This window comes from Canis lupus, chromosome 6, assembly GCF_011100685.1.
Source record: "Canis lupus familiaris isolate Mischka breed German Shepherd chromosome 6, alternate assembly UU_Cfam_GSD_1.0, whole genome shotgun sequence".
Lineage (NCBI taxonomy): Eukaryota > Metazoa > Chordata > Mammalia > Carnivora > Canidae > Canis > Canis lupus.
The window spans coordinates 41,082,882-41,107,841 of record NC_049227.1 but is presented as its reverse complement, the minus strand read 5'-3'; the positions used below and the strand labels follow the sequence as shown (position 1 = coordinate 41,107,841).

At 43.0% G+C, this 24,960-nt stretch overlaps 2 protein-coding genes across 2 annotated transcripts; one reads left to right on the top strand and one right to left on the bottom strand.

Moving 5' to 3' along the window:
- Nucleotides 1-2,941: 2,941 nt before the first annotated feature.
- Nucleotides 2,942-11,542, bottom strand: WDR77 (WD repeat domain 77). Its single transcript, XM_038540996.1, has 10 exons — nucleotides 11,324-11,542; nucleotides 10,948-11,133; nucleotides 9,612-9,753; nucleotides 9,270-9,319; nucleotides 6,288-6,358; nucleotides 6,107-6,161; nucleotides 5,548-5,619; nucleotides 4,866-4,974; nucleotides 4,258-4,326; nucleotides 2,942-3,704 (listed from the first exon to the last, which is right to left on the bottom strand). Exons 1-10 carry the CDS (start codon nucleotides 11,436-11,438, stop codon nucleotides 3,545-3,547), a joined length of 1,029 nt encoding a protein of 342 aa, XP_038396924.1. The 5' UTR covers nucleotides 11,439-11,542; the 3' UTR covers nucleotides 2,942-3,544.
- Nucleotides 11,543-11,685: 143 nt separating this feature from the next.
- Nucleotides 11,686-24,249, top strand: LOC119872230 (ATP synthase F(0) complex subunit B1, mitochondrial). The gene is made up of 7 exons (XM_038540997.1): nucleotides 11,686-11,841; nucleotides 12,160-12,196; nucleotides 16,190-16,335; nucleotides 18,202-18,365; nucleotides 18,766-18,891; nucleotides 22,547-22,726; nucleotides 23,948-24,249. The coding sequence occupies exons 1-7, from the start codon at nucleotides 11,802-11,804 to the stop codon at nucleotides 24,023-24,025; spliced, it is 771 nt and encodes a 256-aa protein (XP_038396925.1). The 5' UTR covers nucleotides 11,686-11,801; the 3' UTR covers nucleotides 24,026-24,249.
- Nucleotides 24,250-24,960: the final 711 nt, after the last annotated feature.

Below are 24,960 nucleotides of genomic sequence, written 5' to 3'. Positions count from 1 at the left end.
GCATTAATTTCCCTTCCTGTTCTGTAAACCATACACACTACAGTTGTTCCCCACAGGCTGGGTCCTGACTCAGTCTTGCCAGGCACCTGGAGCCCTTGCTGCCTATTTTTAAGACCCCCTTGAAGTGAATGCCTGCCTCTCATAAGCTTACCCTCATGCTACCTCCTATCCCCCAGATTCCATATCGCTGAGATTTCCCACTAGGTTTGCACCCTTCCATCCCAACTCCTGCCAGCACTAGTTCTTACTGCTGTCCCCAGCACAGAGCTAAAGTTGCTTGCCAGTCTGAACCATCATCTGCACCTGGGTCAGTCTTCTGGGATCCTACTCTGCTGCACTGGGTAAGGCTGGATCTCAGACCTAACCATTCCATGCCCTGGGATGATGAAGATAAAGAGAACACCACAATGTAACAATGGATGCCTAGGAGTGACCTCTACTTCGGTCACCGATGACCGCGCCAAGGATGGCAACTGTGATTCCATGTGTAAAGCAGATGAATAGTAAATGCTGAATGACAGTCATGTTCAAAGTCATTTGCCAGATCACTCTGCTCTCAACCCTTGAGTTCTGTCAGAACCCCCCGATACTTGAAAATACTCCTCCCTAGTGCTTAGCCTGTTCTCATGAGAAGACATTTACAAAGGTCTTTTATTTGGCTTCCTGAAGAAATGGCCTACAGCAGTGCACCCCCTGCCGCATTTCACAATACCCAACTAGATGGCAAGATCAGAGTTGAAATATTTTGGTTTTAACAAAGCATTTGGCCAAATCTTTCATGACACTCCTATGTAAATTGGACAAGTATGACCTGAGCAAAATCAATTGGCTGAATCTAGAGTCCAAAGACAGTTGACTATAGATTGGTAAAACTTGAAAGATCTTTACCATTTTACATCTTTAAAATGAATAGGATAGGGGCACCTGGCTGGCCCAATAGGTAGAATGTGAAACTCTTGGCCTCAGGGTTGTAAACTCAAGCCCCACATGTGATGGACAGTTTATTTAAAATAAAAAAATCTTTTAAAAAACCAAATGGGATAGATTTGGCAGTTTCCAATATTTGCCATGAGACAATTTTTGGTTGTGCATGAGGATTTAAAAATTATTGTATATTAAAAAGTTTATATTATCCCTACATCCCTAATTTCATATTGCTTAAAAATTGAGGCAACTCAAAAAAGGATTATTTTAATAAATTAATAAAGGTAGTACTATTTGGTTATTTTGCTGCTATGATGTGATGGTGAATCAGCAAGTAATGCCCATGTAGCTATTAATGACCTGGCCTGCTGCTGTCCTATGGGGCAGGAGACACCTTGGGAATCAGAGCAATGTCTGGTGCCACCTGAAACCATACAGAGCCTTCATCAGCATTTGGCTCCAGGCACTACCCAAAAGTTGAGCCTCCTGTAACTGTGGTGACTGCAGACCAGCAGTGGACTAGTGGGTCAGGATGGTGGTCTTTAGAATAAGAACGATGAAGTTAGGGAAATGGATTTACTCCAGCATTAGACATTTGAACCAGTGAAATTAAATGCAGTATGAATGCCTGTAGTTTTAAGCAAAGTAAAATGAGTCCATTCCCAACTGTCACCACTAAGTTCATGCTCACGCTACTCAAACTAGCGTCACACCCAGGACTCACTGAACCACCCTACATGGGATACCTATTGCATTTCTCTAATTGAGAAGTCACTTTCTATTCTAAACCAACTTTTTTGCTCACTGTAACATACACATTCAACCCAAACTGGGATGGTCATTGCTACCTGGTATGGTGATTTTGATCAGATTTGCAAATGTCTTGGTGGCAATCATTAAATGATGTGATTACTCTCATTGGCAGAGATCTGAATCCAAACCAACTTTTTTTTTTTTTTAACAGTAAGAGAATTTTTCTAAAACTAAATTTTCCCTCTTTGCTGTCATTTTAATTACCTGGATACAAACATTTCCTTGGGTTCTCAACTTCACTGCTTTCCTCTCCATCGCTCAAGTGGAAGAAAAGGACTGCATAAATTTAGTTCCTACCCACTTCATCCCTCCTCACGTTCTCTAAGCCTAAGAAGGCTAAGAAGTTTATCTCTGTGAAGAACTTAAGCATTTCTACCCACCCACTCTATTACCTTCCAAGAAGTTATTGTTAAGAATAGTGAAGGCTTTCTTCCCATCTTACCCCAAACCTAGTGACCACATGACTACAAATCCCAATGTTTTTACTTGGGGTCACTGTGACAACAGACCTTATGTTTGGCAAGGGTGAAGCATGGAAGCTTTACTTAAAATATTCTGTCCGTATTCCTTCAAACTGCCCCGTTTCATGCAACTGTAGCTGAGCTAAACTTGCAAAGCACCAAAGTACATAACTGATTATATTTAGTTTCATAATCAGTAATTAACCAGGACTTCTGGCAGTAGCCAGTCCACCAACCCAAGTAACCCAATATTTAAATTCCAACTAGCTACTCTTAAGGGGCTAGGGAAGCACACACACAAATCCTGGGTCATGATATCCTGATGCTTCATATAGTGATATGTCTAACTTCCAAAGACAGGCCAACGAAGCCAACACTTTTTATTTCACCAACTGGTATTTCTGATTTTCTGATGCTGCACTTTAAAATCTTCAGAGTCCACAAAAACAGCATTCAGACCTCCTATGTCCAGAGAATGGGATCCAGAGGCCAGGAGAGGTCAGGCCTCAAGCTGTTTTTCAGTGGGAATCATGGCAGACATTTTTCTCCAAGTCTGTGTCAGTTTTTAACTTAACTGAAATGCCTTTAAGCTCTCCATCATCCCAACTTTTTTCCATGGGATCTATGATAGGAAAACATTCATCTTTCACATATACAATTCCATGGGCCGGGGTTGGAGGTGGGGGGGGGGGCAGGGGGGAGCATAATATAGGCACCAGCCAAAATTTTATACAGCCAGAAAATGCATTTTTTACTCCGTTTAATGGCAAAGAGATGTGCAAAACTATGATGAGTGTCCTGGCTCTTCCTTGAGATGAGCTGGGCAGGATTTTTGTGAATGAAGCACTGCCATGAAAAAGGCAGACTAAGTTCTATAAAAAATAAAGTTGCTCCCATCTCCATGAGTAGTATATAAGCTGCTTCCAAGAATCCAGGGATGCCCCACATCCCATACCTCATCTAGTCATGGCCACTTCCTCATGCACAGCTACATAGGAAGCATAAAACCCTTTTGTGAACTTTGTGGGTTTTTTTTTTTTTTTTTTTTTTGGTGGGGGGAGAACTTGGAAAGACGTTAAGATGGACTTAATTCCTCCCACCGCCAATAACTATGTATCTACAGACACACACTCAGACACACCTACATATCCAATTTTAAGAACGCTGGTCTTCCCTATGACTACAGGATCCCAGAATCCAGCGTCCCTCAGGCCAAGAGACAATGCCTATTAACTGCCCAGATCTGGTGTAGAGCATACTGTAAGGCTCCTGTGTGGTCTCACAGGCTGAGAGGGCAGGGGCAAAGGGATACTCATGGGGGATTCGCTTTTTGTCTTAAATCCAATCTACTCGGCAACACTCTTAGGTCCAAGGGCTGGGAGAGGCTCTGTGGGCAGGATGTGGTGGATGACCTGATGATCCCAGCCTACTGTGGTAAGGAGGGAGTGATTGAGCGGGGACCACGTAGCATCTCTCACAAAGTCTCTGTGGGCTCGGCTTCTAAACCTAAAAAAGAAAAAAGGAAAGTTTGGGCATGGTGAGAGACAAGAGGAAAATGCAAAGGTGGAGAAGAGAGAGAATCCAACACAACCAGGACACCTTTCTGGATGTGTTACATAAACTTCACCATATGCGTGGCAATGTGGTTATCCATAGAGAACCTCATCTCTCACTCGATCCTGCGCCCTAATTCCATATAAAAGTGGTGGCTAAAGAAAGGTAGTAACATGGGCCAGGATCAGAAAGTAACTCCTGGCAAAGAAGAAAGTATAATTCCAGTACTCTGCTGCCTTTCACCCCACAGCAGGCCCATTTCATGTACGTGCCTTGTATGTGAAGAGTGCAGACTGCCCCTTTCTGGGGGACAGCTGCCACCACACCCCTCCTTGACCAGGGATGGAACTGGCTGTGAGTCAGCCCCAGGAAGAGGGAGACAGTCGTGTCAGCCGGTTGCCATTACCTAGTCCCCTTGAGTGAGACAGCGTACTCGGTGCACTTTAATGAAAACAGAAAGGACCCAGTCAACCACAGCTCTTCTCCCCGATTCCTGATGACTTACACCTCAGAAAGGCCACAGTCCAGCACAGCGAGTGAGCAGTCCTCACTGACAGCGGCCAGGAAGGGAACACTAGGAGAGCAAGGGGAGGGTTATGACAGGTAAAGCCATGGTTCCAAGATGAATCCTGCCCAGTCTAGTTCTCAGCCCCCACCCTAACGGGACCCAGGGGAGGTGGCTTGATCCTCACTTTGGGTTAAGGTCTGGCTACCACTCAACTCCACGTTACAAGTTCCTGGGAAAGATGAGGGAAATGGAACAAGCCAAGTTTACAATTATCCTGGCAACTAACTATCCCATCTGGTCCCTCCCTGCAGCTTTAGCAATAATCCAAAAACACAGTTTTCCCACCCAACAGTCTCAGAAGCTCACAATATTCATCATTTTGGGTGCTGAGCAGGAACAAGACCAGCTTTCAGCCATGTGAAGACAGACACTACATCACCCAAAAAAAGACTATGGTCTTAAGAGATCTTTAGCATTCTGAAACCTCAGCTAGGTCACTGTCTGCTTTAAGGAATGACCTAATTGGCTAATGCTCTGCAAACATAAGCATCCCCCTGCACTGTCCCATTCATACCCAGCAGGCCCCTGGGGACAAAGGACAGTACCTGTGTGGGGAGAACACCAGCCCAGTGACACACTGGGAGTTCACGGCTGAGCTGAGGGCACAACTTGCACTCTTGGTGTCCACCAGGGAGACGGTCCCACTCTCATCACCTAGAGAAAGCAGGGAGCCCATCACAGTGGGTAAGAGCATGGGCCCTGGAGTCAGCCAGACCTGGATTTGAATGTTAGTCCCTCAGCCTTACACAAGCTAACCACTCTGTGCATCAGTTTCTTCTTTTGCAAAGTGGGGATAATTAGTCACTGGTGGTTGTGAAAATTAATGAACGAGGTAGTTATTATTTTAACCACAAACTATGTCATCACAGGTACAGCCTCATCGCTGTGAGAGCATGAGAGCTACCCCCACTCTACAACAGAATTCTCTACGTAGCAATCCACTTGTTCTGTTGTGATCCACTGACTTCTGGCTGCACCCAAAACATAGGAGCTGAAGCACATACTCAGGAATCAAATCTACCAGGAAAAAAGTCATCACATTTTGCAAAGTCAAACTAAAATCACTTTTGGATCATTCCACCTTCCCACCTCACCACTGGCAGAATTTACATAATGCTCAGGTGTGCTGGTGAGACTGAGCGGCCAGGGCTTTGTGCTTTACAGGGTCAGCGTGCTCTCATCCTCCCCCTTCCCAGAATCAAAACGCTGTGTGACAGGCCGCCTTACCAAAAACAAAGACTTCACTCTGCTGAGGATGCCAAGCCAGGGAGGTAGGAAGGTAGCCAGAGGCAGTGCAGCCTGCAAAGAGAGAAGAGGGATCTGAAACAAGACTTAGAGCCCAGCTCTGGGAAGGAGCTTCTCAAACAAAATTCACTCCAAATCCCAGAATCACCTTAATTTGCCTTCTCAAACCCTGCTAGCTAAGGCAGTTGTGTCCTTGCCCTCAATCTTCATACCTTCATTTATCCTTCAGCCTCTCCTGTCCTTTCTGGACACTAGTCACAGGCAGGTTTCAGGTATAAAACATGAAGGCAACAATTCTGGCCCCTTTATCTACCCATCCCAGAAACGTAAAGTATATCAGCCACCCACGAACCAACCCATCATCTTGGTACCCACTGCACACAATGGAATCAACAGCTTCAATGGGAAAGAGAGTGAGTGATTATGTCTCTTATGCCACAATGACTGAGCATTTGGTGACCTTGCCTTTGTCTCTGGCCCAGGAAGCCTCTTCCAGGTGGGTTCCTACTACCACCCTCCCACCACCGGCTCTCAGACTCACCCATCTGTGATGCTGGCTTGGGACAGCGGGTATCCCAGAGTAAAATTCTGTTGTCCTAGAAGAAGGAACAGGAAAAGAGCTTCACAATCCAAAAAGCAGCTGCGGGCCTCCACACTAGACTTGTGGCCAGAGGGTTCGAGTGTGGTTAGAAGTGAGGAGGGAAGGAAAGGCTGTATCTCACCTCACTGCATGAAAGGAACACGGAATCCTTGTGGGGAGAGGCTGCGACACAGGTGACCTGCCCAGAGTGAGCTGTGAAGGAGAGAGAGGCAAGCATGACAGAAAAGCTGCAGGCATCACTACCAAGCAGCCCAGATACCACCAAGGGACCCCTTATTTCATGAATGCAATCTAACACATTTTGTGAGAGATTTTGGATCAGACAAAACCTAAGAGAAAATGTTGATGGAGTTCTAAAGCTAAAAAGGCATGGGGAAGCCAATGAATTAGTAAAGACAAAGGAAGAAAGATCAGGGGCTGGGCAACAAGAGTGAAGGAATTTACATCCCAGAATAGCAATTTTCAGATTTTAGTACACACACCTCCAGACAACATAGAGAAACTTTCAAGGGAGGTCTGGACACTGACACATTTAGAGAAATAAACTTTCCCAAAGTTCTGTTTCCTAAAACTGAACTGAGAAGTTTCCAGTCTGCCAGTGCCCCTTTCCTTCCTCCTCTTTTACATTCCCCTCCTCCCAGTTTTAGAAGAGACACGCACTTCTCAGCCACCCCACATCTCACCACGGTACAATGCCCAGGTGCCTGAAACCCTAAGGTATTAAACAAAAGGGGCTTTTCCCTGAGAGCCAAAGAGCATCTCGGCAAAATTCAGTGCAGGAGCTGGCCCTGTCTCAGCTACCACAAACCACAACACACCACGAGCAACTAGAGTATTCTGGGACTCTATTTCTGCCTAACAATGAAAATTTTGAGAACTATGACAGATAATGTCCCGAGGACACATCTGACAAATTTAACTGAACTTAAAAATGAAGTCAGACCTTTTCTGATAGAAAGTTGAGTCTAGGGGCTCCTGGGTGGCTCAGTGGTTGAGCGTCGGCCTTTGGCTCAGGGTGTGATCCTGGGGACCCAGGATTGAGTCTGTCGGGCTCCCTGCATGGAGCCTGCTTCTCCCTCTGCCTATGTCTCTGCCTCTCTGTGTCTCTCATGAATAAAGAAATAAAATCTTAAAAAAAAAATCACTGTAAAAATCAAAACCAAACTGACGTGTTACTCAAAGCTATGGTTGCACACCGGCACCATCAGTATCATTTGGGAGCTTCTTAGGAAATAGTCTCAGGACCACCCCAGAGTTGCACTCGGGTAATCCTTTGGTACATTAAAGTTTGAGATGCGGGAATTCCTGGATGGCTCAGCGGTTTGGTGCCTGCCTTCGGCCCAGGACGTGATCCCAGAGTCCCGGGATCGAGTCCCACATCAGGCTCCCTGCATGGAACCTGCTTCTCCCTCTCCCTGTATCTCTGCTTCTCTGCCTCTCTCTCGTGAATAAACAAAATCTTAAAAAAAGGAAAAGAAAAAAAGAAGGTTGAGTCTAATTTGGCCAGCTGGCCTAACAAAGCAGGTTGGTTTTTAGCCAGTTAGGTTATTTGATAGACATTTGGCAGAGGTTACAGGGACTTAAACTGCAAATCCAAAATCTTGACCAACACGTGCTTGAAACCAGTGCACAATAAATGATATGGCCAGAAAGTACCTCCTTTGCAACTATTTAAATTTAAATTAGATGCCAATTTAAAAATGTGTGAGAGGATAGTTTTTCAAAAAATTTTCAGGAGGGCTACATGCTAAAAACTTTAAAGATCACTGCCCTACGATGCATACAGGCTGTGGAAACCACCTACTCTGAAGGCATTTACCAGGCTACTGGAGATAGTCTGAATATGGCTCTGCCCAAGACAGGAGGATGTAATCCAACCACCTTTCATAGTTCTTCCCTAGCCCTTGAATCCATAAAAAGCCAACACAATGAAAAAAAATTGACCACTCACTTGAAAGCAAAGTTCAGAGACAAGCACCATGGGAAAATACAAAAGATAAAAAGTGGTTCCTCTGCCCTCAAGGGATGTGCAATTCAGTGGGGGGAGTAAGACAGAAATACAAAGAACTGATGAAATACTATGAATGGAAAAAGTGCTGAAGGAGTTAGTGCAGACCAGGAAAATCCCTCATAGACCTAAAAAACAAAAGGCATCAGTGTTTTAACATTGACTATTTATAAATCTTGGACTCCCACTAGAGTCTAAGATTTATAAATAGTGAAGGTCCAGGATATGTAGGAGTTTCTAGTTTTTTGCTTTGGCACATATATGAATCATACACTTTGCAATTAGAATTGGCAGGGAATGGCACTTAGCTATTGAGTGAACCAGGTAACTACCTGGCATCTATATCTCTTAACCACACACATATTAATGCTCTAGACATCATCTCCATAGAGAATGGCTCTAAGAATAAAGTCAGCTGCTACTGCTATTGATGAAAGTAAAAAATAATAATAATAATAACATTAATAGAAAGTGACGGTTATCACTAGGAAAACAAATTTTATGGAAGTGAATATTCAAAAGTGCAAGATTCACAAGTTTCAGAGTATATACGTGGAAAATGCCAAGGCTCTACTATGGCTGGGTTTGATTAGACCAGTTTTTATTTACAGGGCAAGAGATAGAAGGGCTCCACTGCCATAACAAGAAAGTGAGATATTAATCCACAAGCCACGCAAATCATGAAAGGTGAGGGACTGCAGATGGAGAGATGAGGTGAGTGCCACCATCAGTGCGAAGTAAAACTTGGAAGCAAAAGGGAACATCAGAAATGGAAAGGGAGATCACTGACCAGGTGGAAAAAAATGTCAAAGGACTTGGGAACCCACTGATGGTGAGGAAGCAGGAGGGGTGGAAAAGTTTGCCTTCGAGCTGGAGTCTCATGTGGCCAAAAGATGGGGAGGCCAGTACTAGAAACAGGAAAATTATTAAGAAAAGGCATGGAACAGATACTGGGGCCTGATATACTTTTTGGAAAAAAACTATAAAGCAGAAAGGGCAAGGAACTGCTGCCCCTAACACCCAAAGTTCAAAGAGCCCAAGGGGAGAATACAAACAAAACAGCTAAGGCCAGGATTAAAAAGAATGTGCACTTACCCCGGTATGAACTCAGTACCATCTGCTGGGCAAGGTCCCAAACTTTGATGCTAACAAGCAAAAGGAAACAGATCCTTAATTTTGACCTACAGTATCTACAAAAACACACGTGTTCAAACAAGAGCTTCCTTTAACTGACATGTCCTATGTCACTGCCTACTGGGCTTCTGGAAAGGCCTATTCACAATGAATTTCAGTATCTCTAAGGAAATGTTATAGACATATCATAATAAATCACTGTGTTCTTACAGTAAGCCCAAAACATTACTTGGTGAGGCTAAGAGGATAGTAAAGACACCCAAAGGACGTCTCATTACAGGAGCAATGAGCACAAGGACCCACCAGAAGTCTTTGCTACCGCTGACAGCCTGCGTGCCAGAGCTCAGGACACTGACTGTAGACACGATGTCATCATGCTCATACTTGCAGAACTTGCTGACAATGAGTGTCTCGTTCTCGTCCAGCTCCCACAATTCAACAGCACCTGTTGGGAGTGGGGAGAAGGTTGAGGGAAATGAGTGTGGATACCACCAAGACAGTAATTCACTTTCAGGATTCAAGTGAGTCCACTGGCACTAAACTAACAAAGTAAGCTATCGCTATAAAAGCAAACTCCGGGGATCCCTGGGTGGCTCAGCAGTTTAGCGCCTGCCTTCAGCCCAGGGTGTGATCCTGGAGATCCGGGATCGAGTCCCGCGTCGGTCTCCCTGCATGGAGCCTGCTTCTCCCTCTGCCTGTGTCTCTGCCTCTCTCTCTTTCTCTCTGTCTCATGAATAAATAAATAAAATCTTTAAAAAAAAAAAAAAAAGCAAAATCCACTGTCACAAGAGGATTCAGCTAATTACCAAGCCAACTGGTTTTATTCTGGCATTACTGTTTTCTTGATAATAGTTCAAACAATTTGGTGAGGAAAGCTTCCAGAAAGACAAGGAAAGATGGAATGGCTGGTAAAATCCGTTATCTGGCTTCCAGTGAGAAAACTCTAGAGAGTAAGTGCGAGGAGACATGGATAAAGTGTCAGCAATCTGTGTAGCACACAGTCCAGTGTGGTTAAATCTTCCCAATTACTTGGACATTAGTATTCACTAAACAATTTGAATAAACACCTTATAACTCCTTTAAAAATATTGTGAATAACTGAACGTCTTGCACTGTGACAGAGTAAGTACAGAGAACCCCCCAAGTTATCTTGGATATGTGGTGCTCAAGCTCAATTGTCCAAGGCTCCATCTGTAATGTCCCACTTTTATCCTTGCATGCAACGCCTGCCAATCTTCAAATTCTGATTTTTTTCATTCCAAAGACTCTATTGCTGAACTTGTCTTTCAAAACAAACAAAGCAGAATGAAGACATCTAAAGAGAAGAAAATGGGAAGAAATGGAAAGAGCACAGACTGCTTACGCATCATCTTTAAGACCAAGATTATCCTTGGTCTGGGTTGAGAGGCGATGCCGGGAAGTTTACCGGGAAGAAAAATGGTTCTGATCCACTTCTTAATTTTGTTAGAAATTCCCACCAGGCAATTCAAAATCTCGGAAAAGCATTTTCCTGCTACACGTCTCCTTCGGAGCAGCACCCTGAAGGTCCCCGAAGCACGAGGTGGGACGGCAAAGGCTGCGCCCGTGCAGCCGCGTCCCGTCCGTCACCGCACCCGCGGGGCGGGGGAGAGTCACTCACCCGAGTCGGAGGCCACCAGGATACCTCTGTCCCCAACCCACGCGAGGTCGGCCACTCCGGCCTCCGTCTGCACTCCGGCGGAGCAGAAGCCTTCGTTGGGGGCGGCGCAGGGGTCCTTGAAGAGCCAGAGGGAGCCGGCCCAGCAGCGGCCGCTGAGGCTGGAGGCGCCAAGCAGGAGCGCCCCGTCTAGGGAAGCACGAGCCGTCAGCGCAGGAGGCGGCCCCGCTCGTCTCCACGGCGACCGCAGGCTGCGGCGGTCGGGGGGGGGGGACGGGGGGGGGGGAAGGGGGGAGGACGGGACGGGGGACCGGGCGGGGGCCGGAGGCTCGCGGCGGGGTGGGCGCGCGGGGAGGGCCGGGCCCGGGGGGCGGCTCACCCGACCGGTAGCGCGCAGCCTCCAACTGCCGTTCCATGCAGGCGGGCGCGTTAGGGGGGAGGCTCCACTCGCGGGCCGCGGGGGGCACCAGGGGGGGCGGCGTTTCCTTCCGCATCGCCACCGCTCCGACTCCAACCGAGACCCCAAGCCGCACGCCCGCCCGAGCTCGGCGCCGGCAGCCCCCACGTGGTGCCCCTGCGGGCCTCCGCCCCTCTACGCAGGCTCGGGCCGCTCTACATCTCGCGAGAAGTGCTTCTACGCTCGCCCTCCGCCGTCGGCAGCGCCCTCTGGCCAAAGATTCATCCGGCTCCACGCCTCGTATCGCGAGAAAAAAAAAATCGAAGCAAAGTTAATGGACAGAGGGCGCAATGCTCTCGTCTCGCGAGACTTGTGAGCGGCCATCTTGCTCCCGCCTCGGACGGAGCGCCCGGTCCGGGTCATTGGGACGCAGAGGCTCCTGCGTGGACCCTCGTTGACCATGCTGCGCCGGATGGTGCTTTCTGCGGCCGCCGCAGCGGGTGAGAGGCCTACACCCTGGTTCGGACTGTCAGGGTGATTGCAAGGGGGCGCGTCTAGGGTTATTGGAAGCGGTGGGAGGAGCGGGCGTGCAGAAGGGCGCAGCGGACTCGGGCCTCCGTGGCGTGGGAATCCCCCCGCCGGGGTGGCTCGGGGGCCTCGGGCGGGCCCCGCGGAGGCGGGGGCGGGGACGGGGGTCTCGGGCGGGCCCCGCGGGGACGGGGACGGGGGTTTCGGGCGGGCCCCGCGGGGGCTGGGGCGCGGACGGGGCAGATCGGACTCCACCTTGACTTTGCTGACCGCGCTTTGTTTATGTGCAGCGCCCTGTCTGAGGAACGCAGCCCTCCTCGGCCCGGGGTAAGTGAGGGCAGAGCGCCTCCCTCCGCCCTATCCTGCGCCGCACTGCACCTCTCTGGGACCCCTCTGAGCTGCAGGCCCGCAGTCGCCCTTCGTTAGGTGATCTAGAAAGGCCTAAAGCTCATCCCGGCAGTGCTGCTCCGTGGCCGCCTGCAGCGTTGTCGTGTCGTCCCCTGGCAAAGACTAAGGGGATAAGCGCTGTGTTGTGACCAAACTAGAAGCCAGGCTTGGGGTCCTCGAAGCTCCGCCCTTGACCTTCAGCTAGGCTTACGTGCTACAGCGGGAATCCGGAGCTTCTAAAACAAGTTTCCTTAAGTAAAACCAGAAAGCATATTATTTTTACTCTCTCAGATTCCAACTTTTACAGAGAAATCATTCACGGATTCTGTAAATATTTATCTTGCCACCTACATAACCAGATAGAAAAATGAGTGAGGCTGACGTGCGTATGTGGAGCTCACCTCCAGAGGTCGCAGCTCCAGCGTAGCGGGTTCGAGCAAGGGCCGAAGCTACAGTAACGCCCGGTTTCTCCACTGAACAAGCTGCGGGACCTCGATCTCCTCTGCAAAATGGAGATAATCGTACGTTATGGGTTAGAACTAAGAGACTGAATTCCTGTAAAATTCTGAAAACAGTGCTCAGTATATACCGTGTGCTTAGTCTTGGCATCTGTTATTAATGTTCCATAAATCCTATTAATTTCTTTTGGAATTCTCTTTCTGCTTCCAGACTTAGACTTAAATCTTGCCAAACATAATGACTTTATGCCTTGAAAAAATGGCTTTTAATTCATCTGATTAATTTTTGTGTGCACAATAAAGTGAGGCTACAATTGCTCCCAACATATCAGAGAAAAAAGAATCCATACAGACAGGTAAACAATTTTAATGAGTCACAAATAAAATGATTACAGTGTAAGATACAAGGAATGTACTCAATTTCTCCTCGTTTTCACATTCTATAATATGTCAGCAAGGCTGTCTCCTCCAAATTATATCTGGACTCTAACCATTCTTCCACTGCCACTGCTATGAACGCCCATCAGTTTTCACCTGGTCTATTTCAGTAGTCTCTTAACTAGTCTTCTTACATGTCTATTCTTGTCCCATAACAGCCCATTCTTCTACTAGCCTTAGGGATTACATAAGCCCCAGGCCCCAACAAAACCCTTCAGAGCTCCTCTTTCCACAACTTCAGTACAATGTGAATCCTGGGACCTTGACTGCTCATTGCTATACCCCTAGCACCTGACATACAGGTGAATGAATGTAAGATTGGAAAGGGCTTTATAAAGGATACGCTTGAGATGTTCTGAAGGCTGGGTGGGCTTGGCAGCCATTTAGTGAAAGACATACCAGGCAGAAAGAGCAGCATGAGGCAGGTTTTGGGGGTTTTTTTTGGGAGGGGGGGAGCTATATTTAGCCATATGTGTGTGTGTGTAAATACATATATATATATTTATTATTTATGTATAGTTCCGTATGGCTAGAGGATAGGAGAATGAAGGAAGATGAGGATATAAAATCTGACAGGTGTTGAATCATGTACGCCATGTTAAAGATTTTGTTTTCTGTAGGCAGGAGAGCCTGTTGAGTTTTGTTTTTTAAGATTTTGCTTATTCATGAGAGACACAGAAAGGCAGAATCAGGCTCCAACGGTGAGTCCATGCAGGACCTGATCCCGGGATCATGACCTGAGCCAAAGATAGACAGACGCTCAACCACTGAGCCACCTGGATGTCTGGAGCCTGTTGAGGTTTTTTGGGTTTTAGGTTTGTTTTTGTTTTTTTGTTTTTAAGATTTTATTTATTTATTCATGAGAGATACAGAGAGAGAGGCAGAGACACAGGCAGAGGGAGAAGCAGGCTCCATGCAGGGAGCCTGACAACCACTGAGCCCCTCAGGTGCCTGAACCTGTTGAGTTTTAAAGTCAAATTTGCATTATAAAAGCATTGGCACTAGTGTGGAGGAGCTAAGTTTTTTTTTTTTTTTTTTTTAATTTTTATTTATTTATGATAGTCACACACAGAGAGAGAGGCAGAGACACAGGCAGAGGGAGAAGCAGGCTCCATGCACCTGGAGCCGGATGCGGGACTCGATCCCGGGTTGGAGGAGCTAAGTTTAAAGGGGTATTTGTTGAGAAGCAGAGAGAGACCAGGGTTTGGATTATTAAGTAGTTTAGGCCAGAGATGATGAGGGCTTAAATTAAGATAGCTAGTTCAAGAGAGGATTTGAGTTGGCCTGAAATATTTATTTATTTTATTTGTTTATTTGTTTATTTTGGCCTGAACTATTTAAATATGTGGTTCTGGGTGGCTCAGTGGTTGAGTGCCTACCTTTGGCTCAGAGCGTGATTCCAGAGTGGGGATCGGGTCCCATATCGAGCTCTGCATGGAGCCTGCTTCTCCTTCTGCCTATGTCTTTGCCTCTCTCTCTCTCTGTCTCTCATGGATAAATAAATAAAAATTTAAAAATAAATGAAAGAACCTCGAGCATGATTGTCAAATTACAAAAGTTGGTGGGCTAGCTAAAACATAGGGAAGCAGAAATAACCTTCAAACGATAAGCAGCTAACCAAAATCAATTAAATCATATAAGTCCTTACCTTGCAAAGGGATAGAGGTTGAGTGGGGAGGTGGGGGATAAAAAACATAGAGAATTTGAAGAAGACTGAGGTTGACAGCGTGTATAAAAAGATGAGGACTTTATTTCATCGTAATTTTAATGAAATGGTAATATGTTGTAACTGCTAAAAATGCAGTCCTGGGCTGTTGGAATATGAGAGTAGTTTACAAGTCTATGATAATACAATAATTCGAGCTGAGTTCTGTATACCTACCTCACTGTAGTAAACAAAACCGGGCAGCTTCTTGTGAACTGTCAGGATTGTGAGAGAACAGAGATGTTTAACCCAGATACATGGAAATTCTATGTGTTACACAGAAAAATGAAATTGGAATTAATGAATAGAGATTTCAAGTATGTACACAGCAGTTACATTTAAAGATGAACATAATTAGAGCTACCCCACACCGAAAAGGTCTGTTTCACACAATGGTTAGTTAGCACCCCATCACAGAGAATGCTCAAGTCAAAGTTCTTGCCATCAAGATGCTCACAACACAGTGAATATATAATAGGTATTCGCTTACATATTCTACTGTATGCTTAGCACCATTTGAAGCTCTTTACCTAAAATCTTCAGAGCAACCCTGTAAACTCCTTCTTTATTCCCACGCTACCTAGAGAAATCCGTGATTACAAAAGATTAATCTACTTGCTCAAAGTCAAGTGGCAGGTCTAGGATTTAAAGCCAGATAATCAGGCAGCCTGGGTGGCTCTGCGATTTAGTGCCACCTTCAGCCCAGGGTGTGATCCTGGAGACCTGGGATCGAGTCCCTCGTCAGGCTCCCTGCATGGAGCCTGTTTCTTTCTCTGCCTGTGTCTCTGCGCATCTCTCTCTCTCTCTCTCATAAATCTTTGAAAAAAAAATAATAAAGCCAGATAATCTGAGTATAAAATCTATGTTCTTATATATTGGAATTCTAATAAGCATACAAAGTGCTAGACACATGACTTTTAAGACCTACAGAAGGGCTTTGAGTATCGATTGGGTAGAAAGTTATATACAACTTTACTCTCGGGACGCCTGGGTGGTTCAGTGGTTGAGCATCTGCCTTCAGCCCAGGGCCTGATCCTGGAGTCCTGAGATCGAGTCCCACATTGGGCTCCCTGCATGGAGCCACCTCCTGCGTCTACCTGTGTCCGCCTCTCTCTTTCTCTCTGTATCTCTCATGAATAAATAAGTAAAATCTTTATAAAAAACAACCTTGTTTGCCTGCCACAGCTAATTATTAGACCCTAACTTTCCCATTCCTGGTCTATTCTCTTTGCATTATGACAGTAGCAAACTGCCTCAGTCCTCATCCCCATTCTTTCTACTAATTGTGCATACGTTATGTTCTCTTTAAATTTGTGTGATTGCTACCCCTAGGGCATTGCAGGCGACAAGGATCTTCCACACAGGGCAGCCGAGTCTTGCACCTGTACCCCCTCTTCCTGAATATGGAGGGAAAGTTCGTTTGGGCCTGATCCCCGAAGAATTCTTCCAGTTCCTTTATCCCAAAACTGGGGTAACAGGTGAGCATTTGCCCAGTGTTAGTACATTTAGGCGGTATAGTTTGTTTATCTAGGATTTGATGGTCTCTTACCTCTTCCGCGTATGCACAAAAATGAAGTCAAAGGTAAATTATGGAAGTAGTTCAATGTAACAGTTGTGATTTGGTTGCCCTGATTTGTCTGTGGTAAATGTGGTTGGGATTTTCACTTGATTTTATACCATTGTCTCCATTTGTTGATAAATCAGTCACTGAATGCCTGCTCTGTGCCAAGTCCTCTTCTAGGCATAGACTGTGAGCTGAGGTGCCTGCCTTCCAAGGAACACACATTCTATTATAGGATAAGCAGGATAGAAAGGAGTAACTGTATAATATATCGTCAGGTGGTGGAAAGAGCTGTGTATTAAACTAGGGTTTATTAAATTGTATGTATAAGTAAAAACAGAAGTTGGGCAATATGTATCAGGGTTCCCCCCCCCCCTTTTTTTTTAAAGATTTTATTTATTTATCCATGAGAGACACACACACAGAGAGGCAGAGGGAGAAGCAGGCTCCATGCAGGAAGCCTGATGTGAGACCCGATTCCGGGTCTCCAGGATCACATCCCGGGCCAAAGACAGTGCTAAACCGCTGAGCCACCGGGGCTGCCCGTTTTTGTTTTGTTTTTTTTCCTTTTAATAAAGCATACACTCTTCTGCAATCTTACATTTTCATAGTGCAGTCTGCTTTCACTTAAATTATTTAATTCTCATAGCAGTCCTGTAAGATATTTGTTACCAAGAAGAACTAGAAACTAAAGTATGGGCTGAGATTTATTCTTTCTAGTTTATGTGTTGGCCTTAAACCCAAGTTCCTACTTCCGAATTCTTGTGCCTCCTACTGCTGTGAGGAGGGGATTCTGGAAGCCAAGGGTTGTTTGTTTTTTTAAACCTCCAGAGGGTGACCGAAAATAGGGTTTCTGTAACTGAAATTGCAAGAAACATTAGGGTCCTCAGATCCCCACAGGTGATTAAAATATTACCAACAATAGGCTTTTTTGCAAATTCACATTTAAAGTTTTGAATTTATGTTCAGCTTTAAGATTTATATATTAGAGACAAATTTTTAAAAGAGCTATTGAAACTTTTTATGGGAAACTGGATAAAATACATTTGAGACCCTTATTCTTGTGTTACATCCTTTGGTATTCATTTTGCTCAGAGACACTGTAAAATTCTGCCTTAAGGAGGAAGCTTTGTCCTTCCCTAGCTCTTCTGAGGCACAACAGAAAATCCTAAAGAAATGTACATCATGGTTTTATGTCCTTTCAGAACTCAACAGCTTGGTTAAAGAAAAAGATAGCTATATTTGAAGCATTATAACTAGGTGTTACAGGAATTGAGAATCCTGATTCATCCTAATAGATACATACTACTTTCTTTGGGGGGATTTTTGTTTGCTTGCTTGCTTGCTTGCTTATTTCTAGTGTCAGGTTCCTCCTATTCAGTAAAAATAGGCAGGACCGGATAAATTTTATCCTTACCAGTGTTCCCATTCAATAAATAGTATGTCTTGCACAAATTACCTAAGCAGTTGTACTAGGCACTTTACATACATTATTTCTCAGTTTCATCCACCCTGTGAAGAAAGTATTGTTCCCATCTTACAGATGAGGAAACTAAACTGAAAGATTATTTATATCATTCAGTTTCTTCTGTGTTACAGAGTCAGATTCCCTGATCTAGATCCTTTTTTTCAGCGCTACCACACTGCTCCTCAGTACAGGGTTATTTTTAATCCAGTTGCTTTAAATCATTACATAACACCTTCAACTAATCAGATGTAGAACTTTTTGTCTTTCCTTTCAGATGTAGTATATCCATCATAAAATAATTTTTCCTTCTTTTAGGACCCTACGTGCTTGGAACTGGACTTATCTTATATTCTCTGTCCAAAGAAATATATGTGATTACTGCAGAGACCTTCTCTGCCATATCAACAATAGGGTTGCTTATCTATGTAGTTAAAAAATATGGTGCCTCTATTGGAGAATTTGCTGACAAACTCAGTGAGGTAAGAACTGTAAACCTTATTTCTCATTTTAGACTATTAAAAGTATCCATACCATCAAGTGATGTTTCTGATGTTCATGTTAGGGGACAAGCATATAGAAATGAACCTAATTACGATGATTAAAATTATAAGTGTTAATGTTGGTTATTAATTTGAGATAAATACTTTTAAATCTACCAAACTGTCCAGTTTTTTCATAGTTCTGCTCATTTGACAAGATACTTCATAGTTATTGTGAGCAATTAATTATCTTTAAGGATTTGTGCATGTCTCCCAGTATATGTTTCTTCATGAGTGATTTTCACAAATGAGGAATATAACTTTGAGGAAGCGTAGAATGAAGCTATTTTTGTTACTCTCTCTGTTTTCACTGATCTTTGTTGTAAAATCATAATTGCAGCAAAAAATTGCCCAACTAGAAGAGGTGAAACAGGCTTCCATTCAACAGATCCAGGATGCAATTGATACAGAGAAGTCACAGCAGGCACTGGTTCAAAAGCGCCATTACCTTTTTGATGTCCAGAGGGTAGGTTTCAGAACCTTCTAAGGAAAATAAAATTAACCCGCTTGTGTGCATTTAAAACAAAAATCAAATTTTATGAGAATTGGTTGAATATGTTGAGCATCTAGTATTTAGAAAAGAGGTGGGGTTTGGCAATTACAAGTATTTAGATATTTAATATCTATCAAGTGGATAAATAGTTACTCTAAAATTAGAGTAAAGGTTATAAAAACATATTTTTGGATCTACACAGGACAGTAGTCATTAAATTACTGCTGACTAAAAAATGGTATTCACTATCTAAGGCCATAGGTGTAATACATGCTGTGCATTTCATATGTACTCGCTATGAGGAACTCTTACTTGACATACTTACAGTGAGGAAATCTGATACTTTAGATTCCAATTCACAAACCAAATTCAGATAGCTGTAAAGCTTTTTTACTGTGGTCAAGGCATCATTAGATTCTAAAATATACTTCATCTCTGAAACATTTCTAGGAATATGCTCAGGTATTTTTGTTTAAACAATCACATTGTTACCTACTTTGAGCCCTTGCTTTATTTTATGCCTTTTATAGTGAGATGCCCTATAATTGAAATTTTATGCTAAAGAAGCACATATGAAATGAAAAATGAGGTGGTAAGGTAAAGTATATGAAGTATTAAGGATCTAGGCCAGTATTTCTTAGTGTGGTTTGTAGTACCACATGTATCAGTCCTCTTTGGTGCAGGTTTACGAACCCAGCCCAAGACTTTGTAGATTCAGAACCTGTGTTAGGAACTGTCTAAGAATCTAGATTTTAAAAAACTGATCCCTAAAGATTCTTAAGCACATAAATGTTTAAAAAATCTCAGGAAACTTTAAAACCTCTTTCTGTACATACTTAGGTTTCAACCAGAGAATCCTTCCTACCTCATACATGATATGTACACACACAAAATTTGACTTTTGAAGATGTAGCCCTTTCATAAGAATCAGATGGTAGTCTTTATATTTTTACTTATTTTTGAAATATTTAGTGACTAGTGATAGAGCTCTTCCTGTGTGAGACTCTGGCAGGTGTTTGGGAATAAAAGAAAGTCTGCTTTTATGGAGTCTGCTTTCGAGCCAGGGGTTAAGGGGACAGAAAAAAAAATAACTGAGCAGATAAAGAATATCAAGTCCTATGTAGAACAACAAACTAGGAAAGGAAATGAGAGGGAGTTAGTTTTATTGGGCAGTCTAGAGAGGCCTCTAATATGATACTTGAACAGACACCTGAAGAAATGTTGGTGCAAGCTGTGTGGACTTCTGGGGAAATAGTATTACAGCAGAGCGAAGAAAAATTGCAAGGGCCCAAAACCTGGAAGCTTATTTGGTATGGTCAAGGAATAGTAAGGAGACCAGAATAGTTGAAGCAAATGGATGAGGAGGAGAAAAAGCAGAGAGTGGTCAGGGGCTAAATTGGGTCAAGTCTTGTAGGCTTCTCTGTGGACTCTTACCTGTCCTCTGAATAAGAAAGTCATTGAAGCTTTTAAGCAGAGGAGTAACACCATCTCACTTGTCTTTTGAAGGGTCACTCTGATTGCCTTGTTGGAAATAGCCTTCGGTCTGGTAGCATTGGTTTGAAATGCCTGCCAATTAGCCAAGTAGAGTTACGTGGTATAGACCATTACATAATATATGAGTCTGGAATTTATGGGGAGAATTCCAGGCTGAAGATTTGGGAGTCACGAGCTGACAGGTGGCACTTATAAGACAAGAACATGGTGAGGGAAAACCGGTGACAAGGACAGTTCCAGTGTGTAGTCATCCTAGTTGTTATGGTCAAGAAATAAAGGGCCTAAAATTTGCCATGGATTTAGCAACATGGAGGTTGTTGGTGACCTTATAAGGGCTATTTTAGTAAAGTGGTGGGAGTTGCTTGCAGAAAAAGTAGAAGGGAAGAAATTGAAGTCAGAGTATAGACAACTGTCAAAATTGTCAAGGAGTTTTATTGTAATGGGAGGCAAAGAAATTAGTTGCTAAGCAGAATAATTCAGAGAAAGACAAATACCATATGATTCCACTTGTGGGATTTAAGAAACAAAACAAATGAACATGGGAGGAGGAGAAAGGCAAACCAAGAGGCAGACTCTTACCTGTAGAGAACAAACTGATGGTTATTTGGCGGGGGGGGGTGGGTAGTGAAGTAGGTGATGGGGATTCAGGAGTACACTTTGCTGCGATGAGCACAAGGTGATTTATGGAAGTGTCGAATCATTATATTGCACTCCTGAAACTATTACTACATTGTATGTTAACTAATTGGAATTTAAATAAAAACTTGAAAGAGAAAAAAAATAAAATTAAAAAAAACTAAAAATAAAAATTTAAAAAATTCAGAAACTATAAGGGGAAAATTTGTTAAATTGACTTCACAAAAATTTTTTATATAAAAATTAGCATAAACAAAGTTAAATGACAAACTGGGAAGAATGTGTGGGTTCCATATGACACAAAAGGGTAGTTCTTTTAGGAGAGACCAATATCCCAGTAGAAAACTAAGCCTAGGAAACAGACCATTCATAAATACATGTAAATGATTTCTAAATATGTCAATGTTCTTAGATAATGACAGTTAAAATTCGTATTTTTTCTGCTTATGAGAATAGAGAGTAAAAGGTTTTATAGTTATCATTGGTCAGGGAGTGATAGGCATTTGTGTTGCTGGTAGGACAATGACGTAGCACAATTTTATGTGGAATGTGACAGTGTTAATTAAAGAGCATCGGCTTTATAGCCTGGCTCCTTGTATTCAGATCTTGGCTTGCTTCACATTTTATTAGCTCTGTACAAATAGAACAACCTTGGACAAATTCCATAGCATCTGCCTCAATTTCTTTACTGGAAGTTGTATATAATAATAACTATGCCATGGTATGATTATAAGACTAAATTGACACATAGTTTGTAGAACATAGTAGATAATCAACATGTTATTAGAGCAAGTATTTACACATAAGTGCAAAGACAACAGATGTAGCATTATTTCTAGTAGAAAAAATTTGAAGCAGTCTAATGTATTAATAGAGCTTGGTTAAATAAACTCTGGATTACGGGACACCAGTATAGTAGAATTCAATGTAACTTAAAATTGTGGTGGGTCTTTATGTCATAATTCGTAAAAGTGATGTGTGTGTGCATGTGCATACCTGCCTATACCTGTATTTTGTTTATTGAAAATTTCTGTGAGGGAGTTACAGGACGTACAGGAAGATGGTGGCCTTGGGTGGGCTGGAAGAAACTTACTGTATATACTTTGTTTTTGTTTTTTTTTAAGATTTTATTTATTTATTCATGAGAGACCCTGAGAGAGAGAAAGACAGGCAGAAACGCAGGCAGAGGGAGAAGCAGGCTCCCTGCAGGGAGCCTGACGGATTCGATCCCGGGTCTCCAGGATCAGGCCCTGGGCTGAAGGCAGGCGCTAAACTGCTGAGCCACCCAGGGATCCCACTGTGTATACTTTTAAATATATTTTTACCACATCCTAGCAGAGTTTGTTTAGCACATGTATCTCTTACCCATTCATATTAAATAAAACCATTTTGCATAAAGTACAAGAAAGTGGTGGGGTATTCTAACCGGCGGAATCGCAGAGTGGAAGTGACCCTTCAACGATGCAGACTTTTTCATCAATTCTTAATTTTGCTTCAGAATAACATTGCTATGGCACTGGAGCTCACTTACCGGGAACGGCTGCATAGAGTGTACAGGGAAGTGAAGAATCGCCTAGACTATCACATCTCTGTGCAGAATATGATGCGTCGAAAGGAACAAGAACACATGATAAACTGGGTGGAGAAGCATGTGGTGCAGAGCATATCTGCCCAGCAGGTACATGGTGTCCTGAAGTTTCTGGAATTGTATTGACTTCTCACAAACCTCTGCTGATGCTCTGGTACAATAGGAATAGCTGGCAAGGAGTCATTAGCCTAGAGACGATGGGGTCGCCCTGCTTCATTGTTCTGGGAACACAGAACAATGCACAGCTACCTTGGTGGCCTTCCTCTTCCTCAGAATTTGGTCACCAAAGGGTCTCTTGCTGTCAGAGACAGTGACAGTTGAGAACACTGTGGCACACTTATATTCAAGTTCTGTCACTTAGGAAATGCTAACCAACATAGTTCATTTCTCTGTACAATAGACTGGATAAAGTTATTCCTGAGTCCCTTTCATTTCCTAATTCCATGATCTCTATTCCATTTCCTCTTCCCAGCCACTTACATCATTGGTCTTGAACAGAAAAGAAATGTTTATTACTCACCTAAATTTGTTTTCCTTTTCTAAAGTTTATATATTTTTTTATTATGATTTGATTTCTCTCCCAAATATATAGAGTATGTAGATATTTATGACCATTTTCTGTTGTAATCATCAGGGATTAGAAGAAGTGTTTTGTCTACCAACAATTAAAGGATTTTTTTTTCCAGTAAATTCTTTTTTTTTTTTTTTTTTTTAAATTTATTTATAGTCACACACAGAGAGAGAGGGGGGTGGGGCAGAGACATAGGCAGAGGGAGAAGCAGGCTCCATGCACCGGGAACCCGACATGGGATTCGATCCCGGGTCTCCAGGATCGCGCCCTGGGCCAAAGGCTGGCGCTAAACTGCTGCGCCACCCAGGGATCCCTCCAGTAAATTCTTTTGCATAAAAGTAACATACTTAGGAATTGAGGAAAACACAAAAAAAATAAGAGACAAATTTTTATTCTTGACATTTCTGTGATTGTTGTTAGGCTGCTGTTTTTCAAGCAGCTGTTAGCTATGCAAGCTAACATCGTTGGCACGTGGTTATAGCAGCATCTGGCTTCCCGTTCTATATAGATTTCACTCATAAAAGCTGTGAGCCAGGGGATTTTTAACTAATTCCCTGGATTTGCTTAGAATAAATTGCATCCCTCTGTGGTACATAAAATATTCCTAGTAATCTGTTATGTCATCTTGAGATTGTGTAGGAATCTCAAGATCTTCTAGGAGGTATCCTTTAGAATTACAGTGTTTTGTGCCCTTCTGTGATTTGGAGACGTCTAAACAGATTTCTCTTTCCTTGTCACAGGAAAAGGAGACAATTGCCAAGTGTATTGCAGATCTAAAGCTGCTTGCAAAGAAGGCTCAATCACAGCCAGTTCTCTAAATGCATCTATCCCGGTGGAGAGAGCTAGAAGCAATTAACTAGCCTGTGACATCTTTCTGTTAACCTTTCCTAAAATGAAAAGTTTGTTTCATATAGTGAGAAAATTAAAATGATCTATTTGCCAGTGAGCGGTTTTTCATCCTTCTTGCTTGTATTTTGAGTTCCATGATCACTTTTGAAAGACCAGTTTGCTTTTAATAAAATTTGTTGGCTAAGATTACCAAGTTATAGCTTAAAGTTGTAATTAATTCTACTATCTTGCACTTTATAAGTGACAGTTAAAACTAGATTTTTCAAGTTGCATAATATTCTGAACTATTTTAACATATGGCTAAAAACTAAACATATTATTGAACTGATAATTCAGTGGTAAACTATTTCTGGCTAACAGGTAATAGGAAATTTAAAGCTTTTTATTAATCTTAAAATAACTAAAGAAAATGTGTATCAAGTCACATTGGTTTTATTGTTTTAGTAATATGTCATAGAAAATATCATGAACCTGACGTGTCATAAAATTATCGTAAAGAGTCTAGCATTAAAGTCAGAAAACTGCCTTTCCATAGGTTTGTCTGCATTTCTATAAGGATATGCTTATACACAAAGGACGACTTTAATAGGAAATATTTGGAAATGTGTACCATTTGGATAACTGCTGTTTTCACTGACTTCCTAGGATTTTAATTTATGTAACAGTCGATTTCGGGTCAGTATTTATTGATAGCTAATGTATTCCTCTGCTATAGAAATCAGATTGACATCTTTATTGTTACTTTAATAGAGGTGTTCCAAATTATTTGTTTCACAAAGGATTTATAAATGCCTAATTTGTGCTAAGTACCATCCTGCACTGGTCATATGGAGATAAAATTTCCTCCTAGAAAGTCAAAATTCTAGAAAGGCATAAGAGTATGCGAACAATAGAGACTCTAGCA

Coding starts and splice junctions, on each gene's coding strand:
- LOC119872230 (XM_038540997.1), top strand. CDS start 11,802: ATGCTGCGCCGGATGGTGCTTTCTGCGGCCGCCGCAGCGG. Junction 12,197..16,189: donor GCAGCCCTCCTCGGCCCGGG/GTAAGTGAGGGC, acceptor TGCTACCCCTAG/GGCATTGCAGGCGACAAGGA. Junction 18,892..22,546: donor ACCTTTTTGATGTCCAGAGG/GTAGGTTTCAGA, acceptor ATTTTGCTTCAG/AATAACATTGCTATGGCACT.
- WDR77 (XM_038540996.1), bottom strand. CDS start 11,438: ATGCGGAAGGAAACGCCGCCCCCCCTGGTGCCCCCCGCGGCCCGCGAG. Junction 6,359..9,269: donor GGTACTGAGTTCATACCGGG/GTAAGTGCACAT, acceptor TCTCCTTCACAG/CTCACTCTGGGCAGGTCACC. Junction 3,705..4,257: donor GACTGTGGCCTTTCTGAGGT/GTAAGTCATCAG, acceptor TTTCTTTTTTAG/GTTTAGAAGCCGAGCCCACA.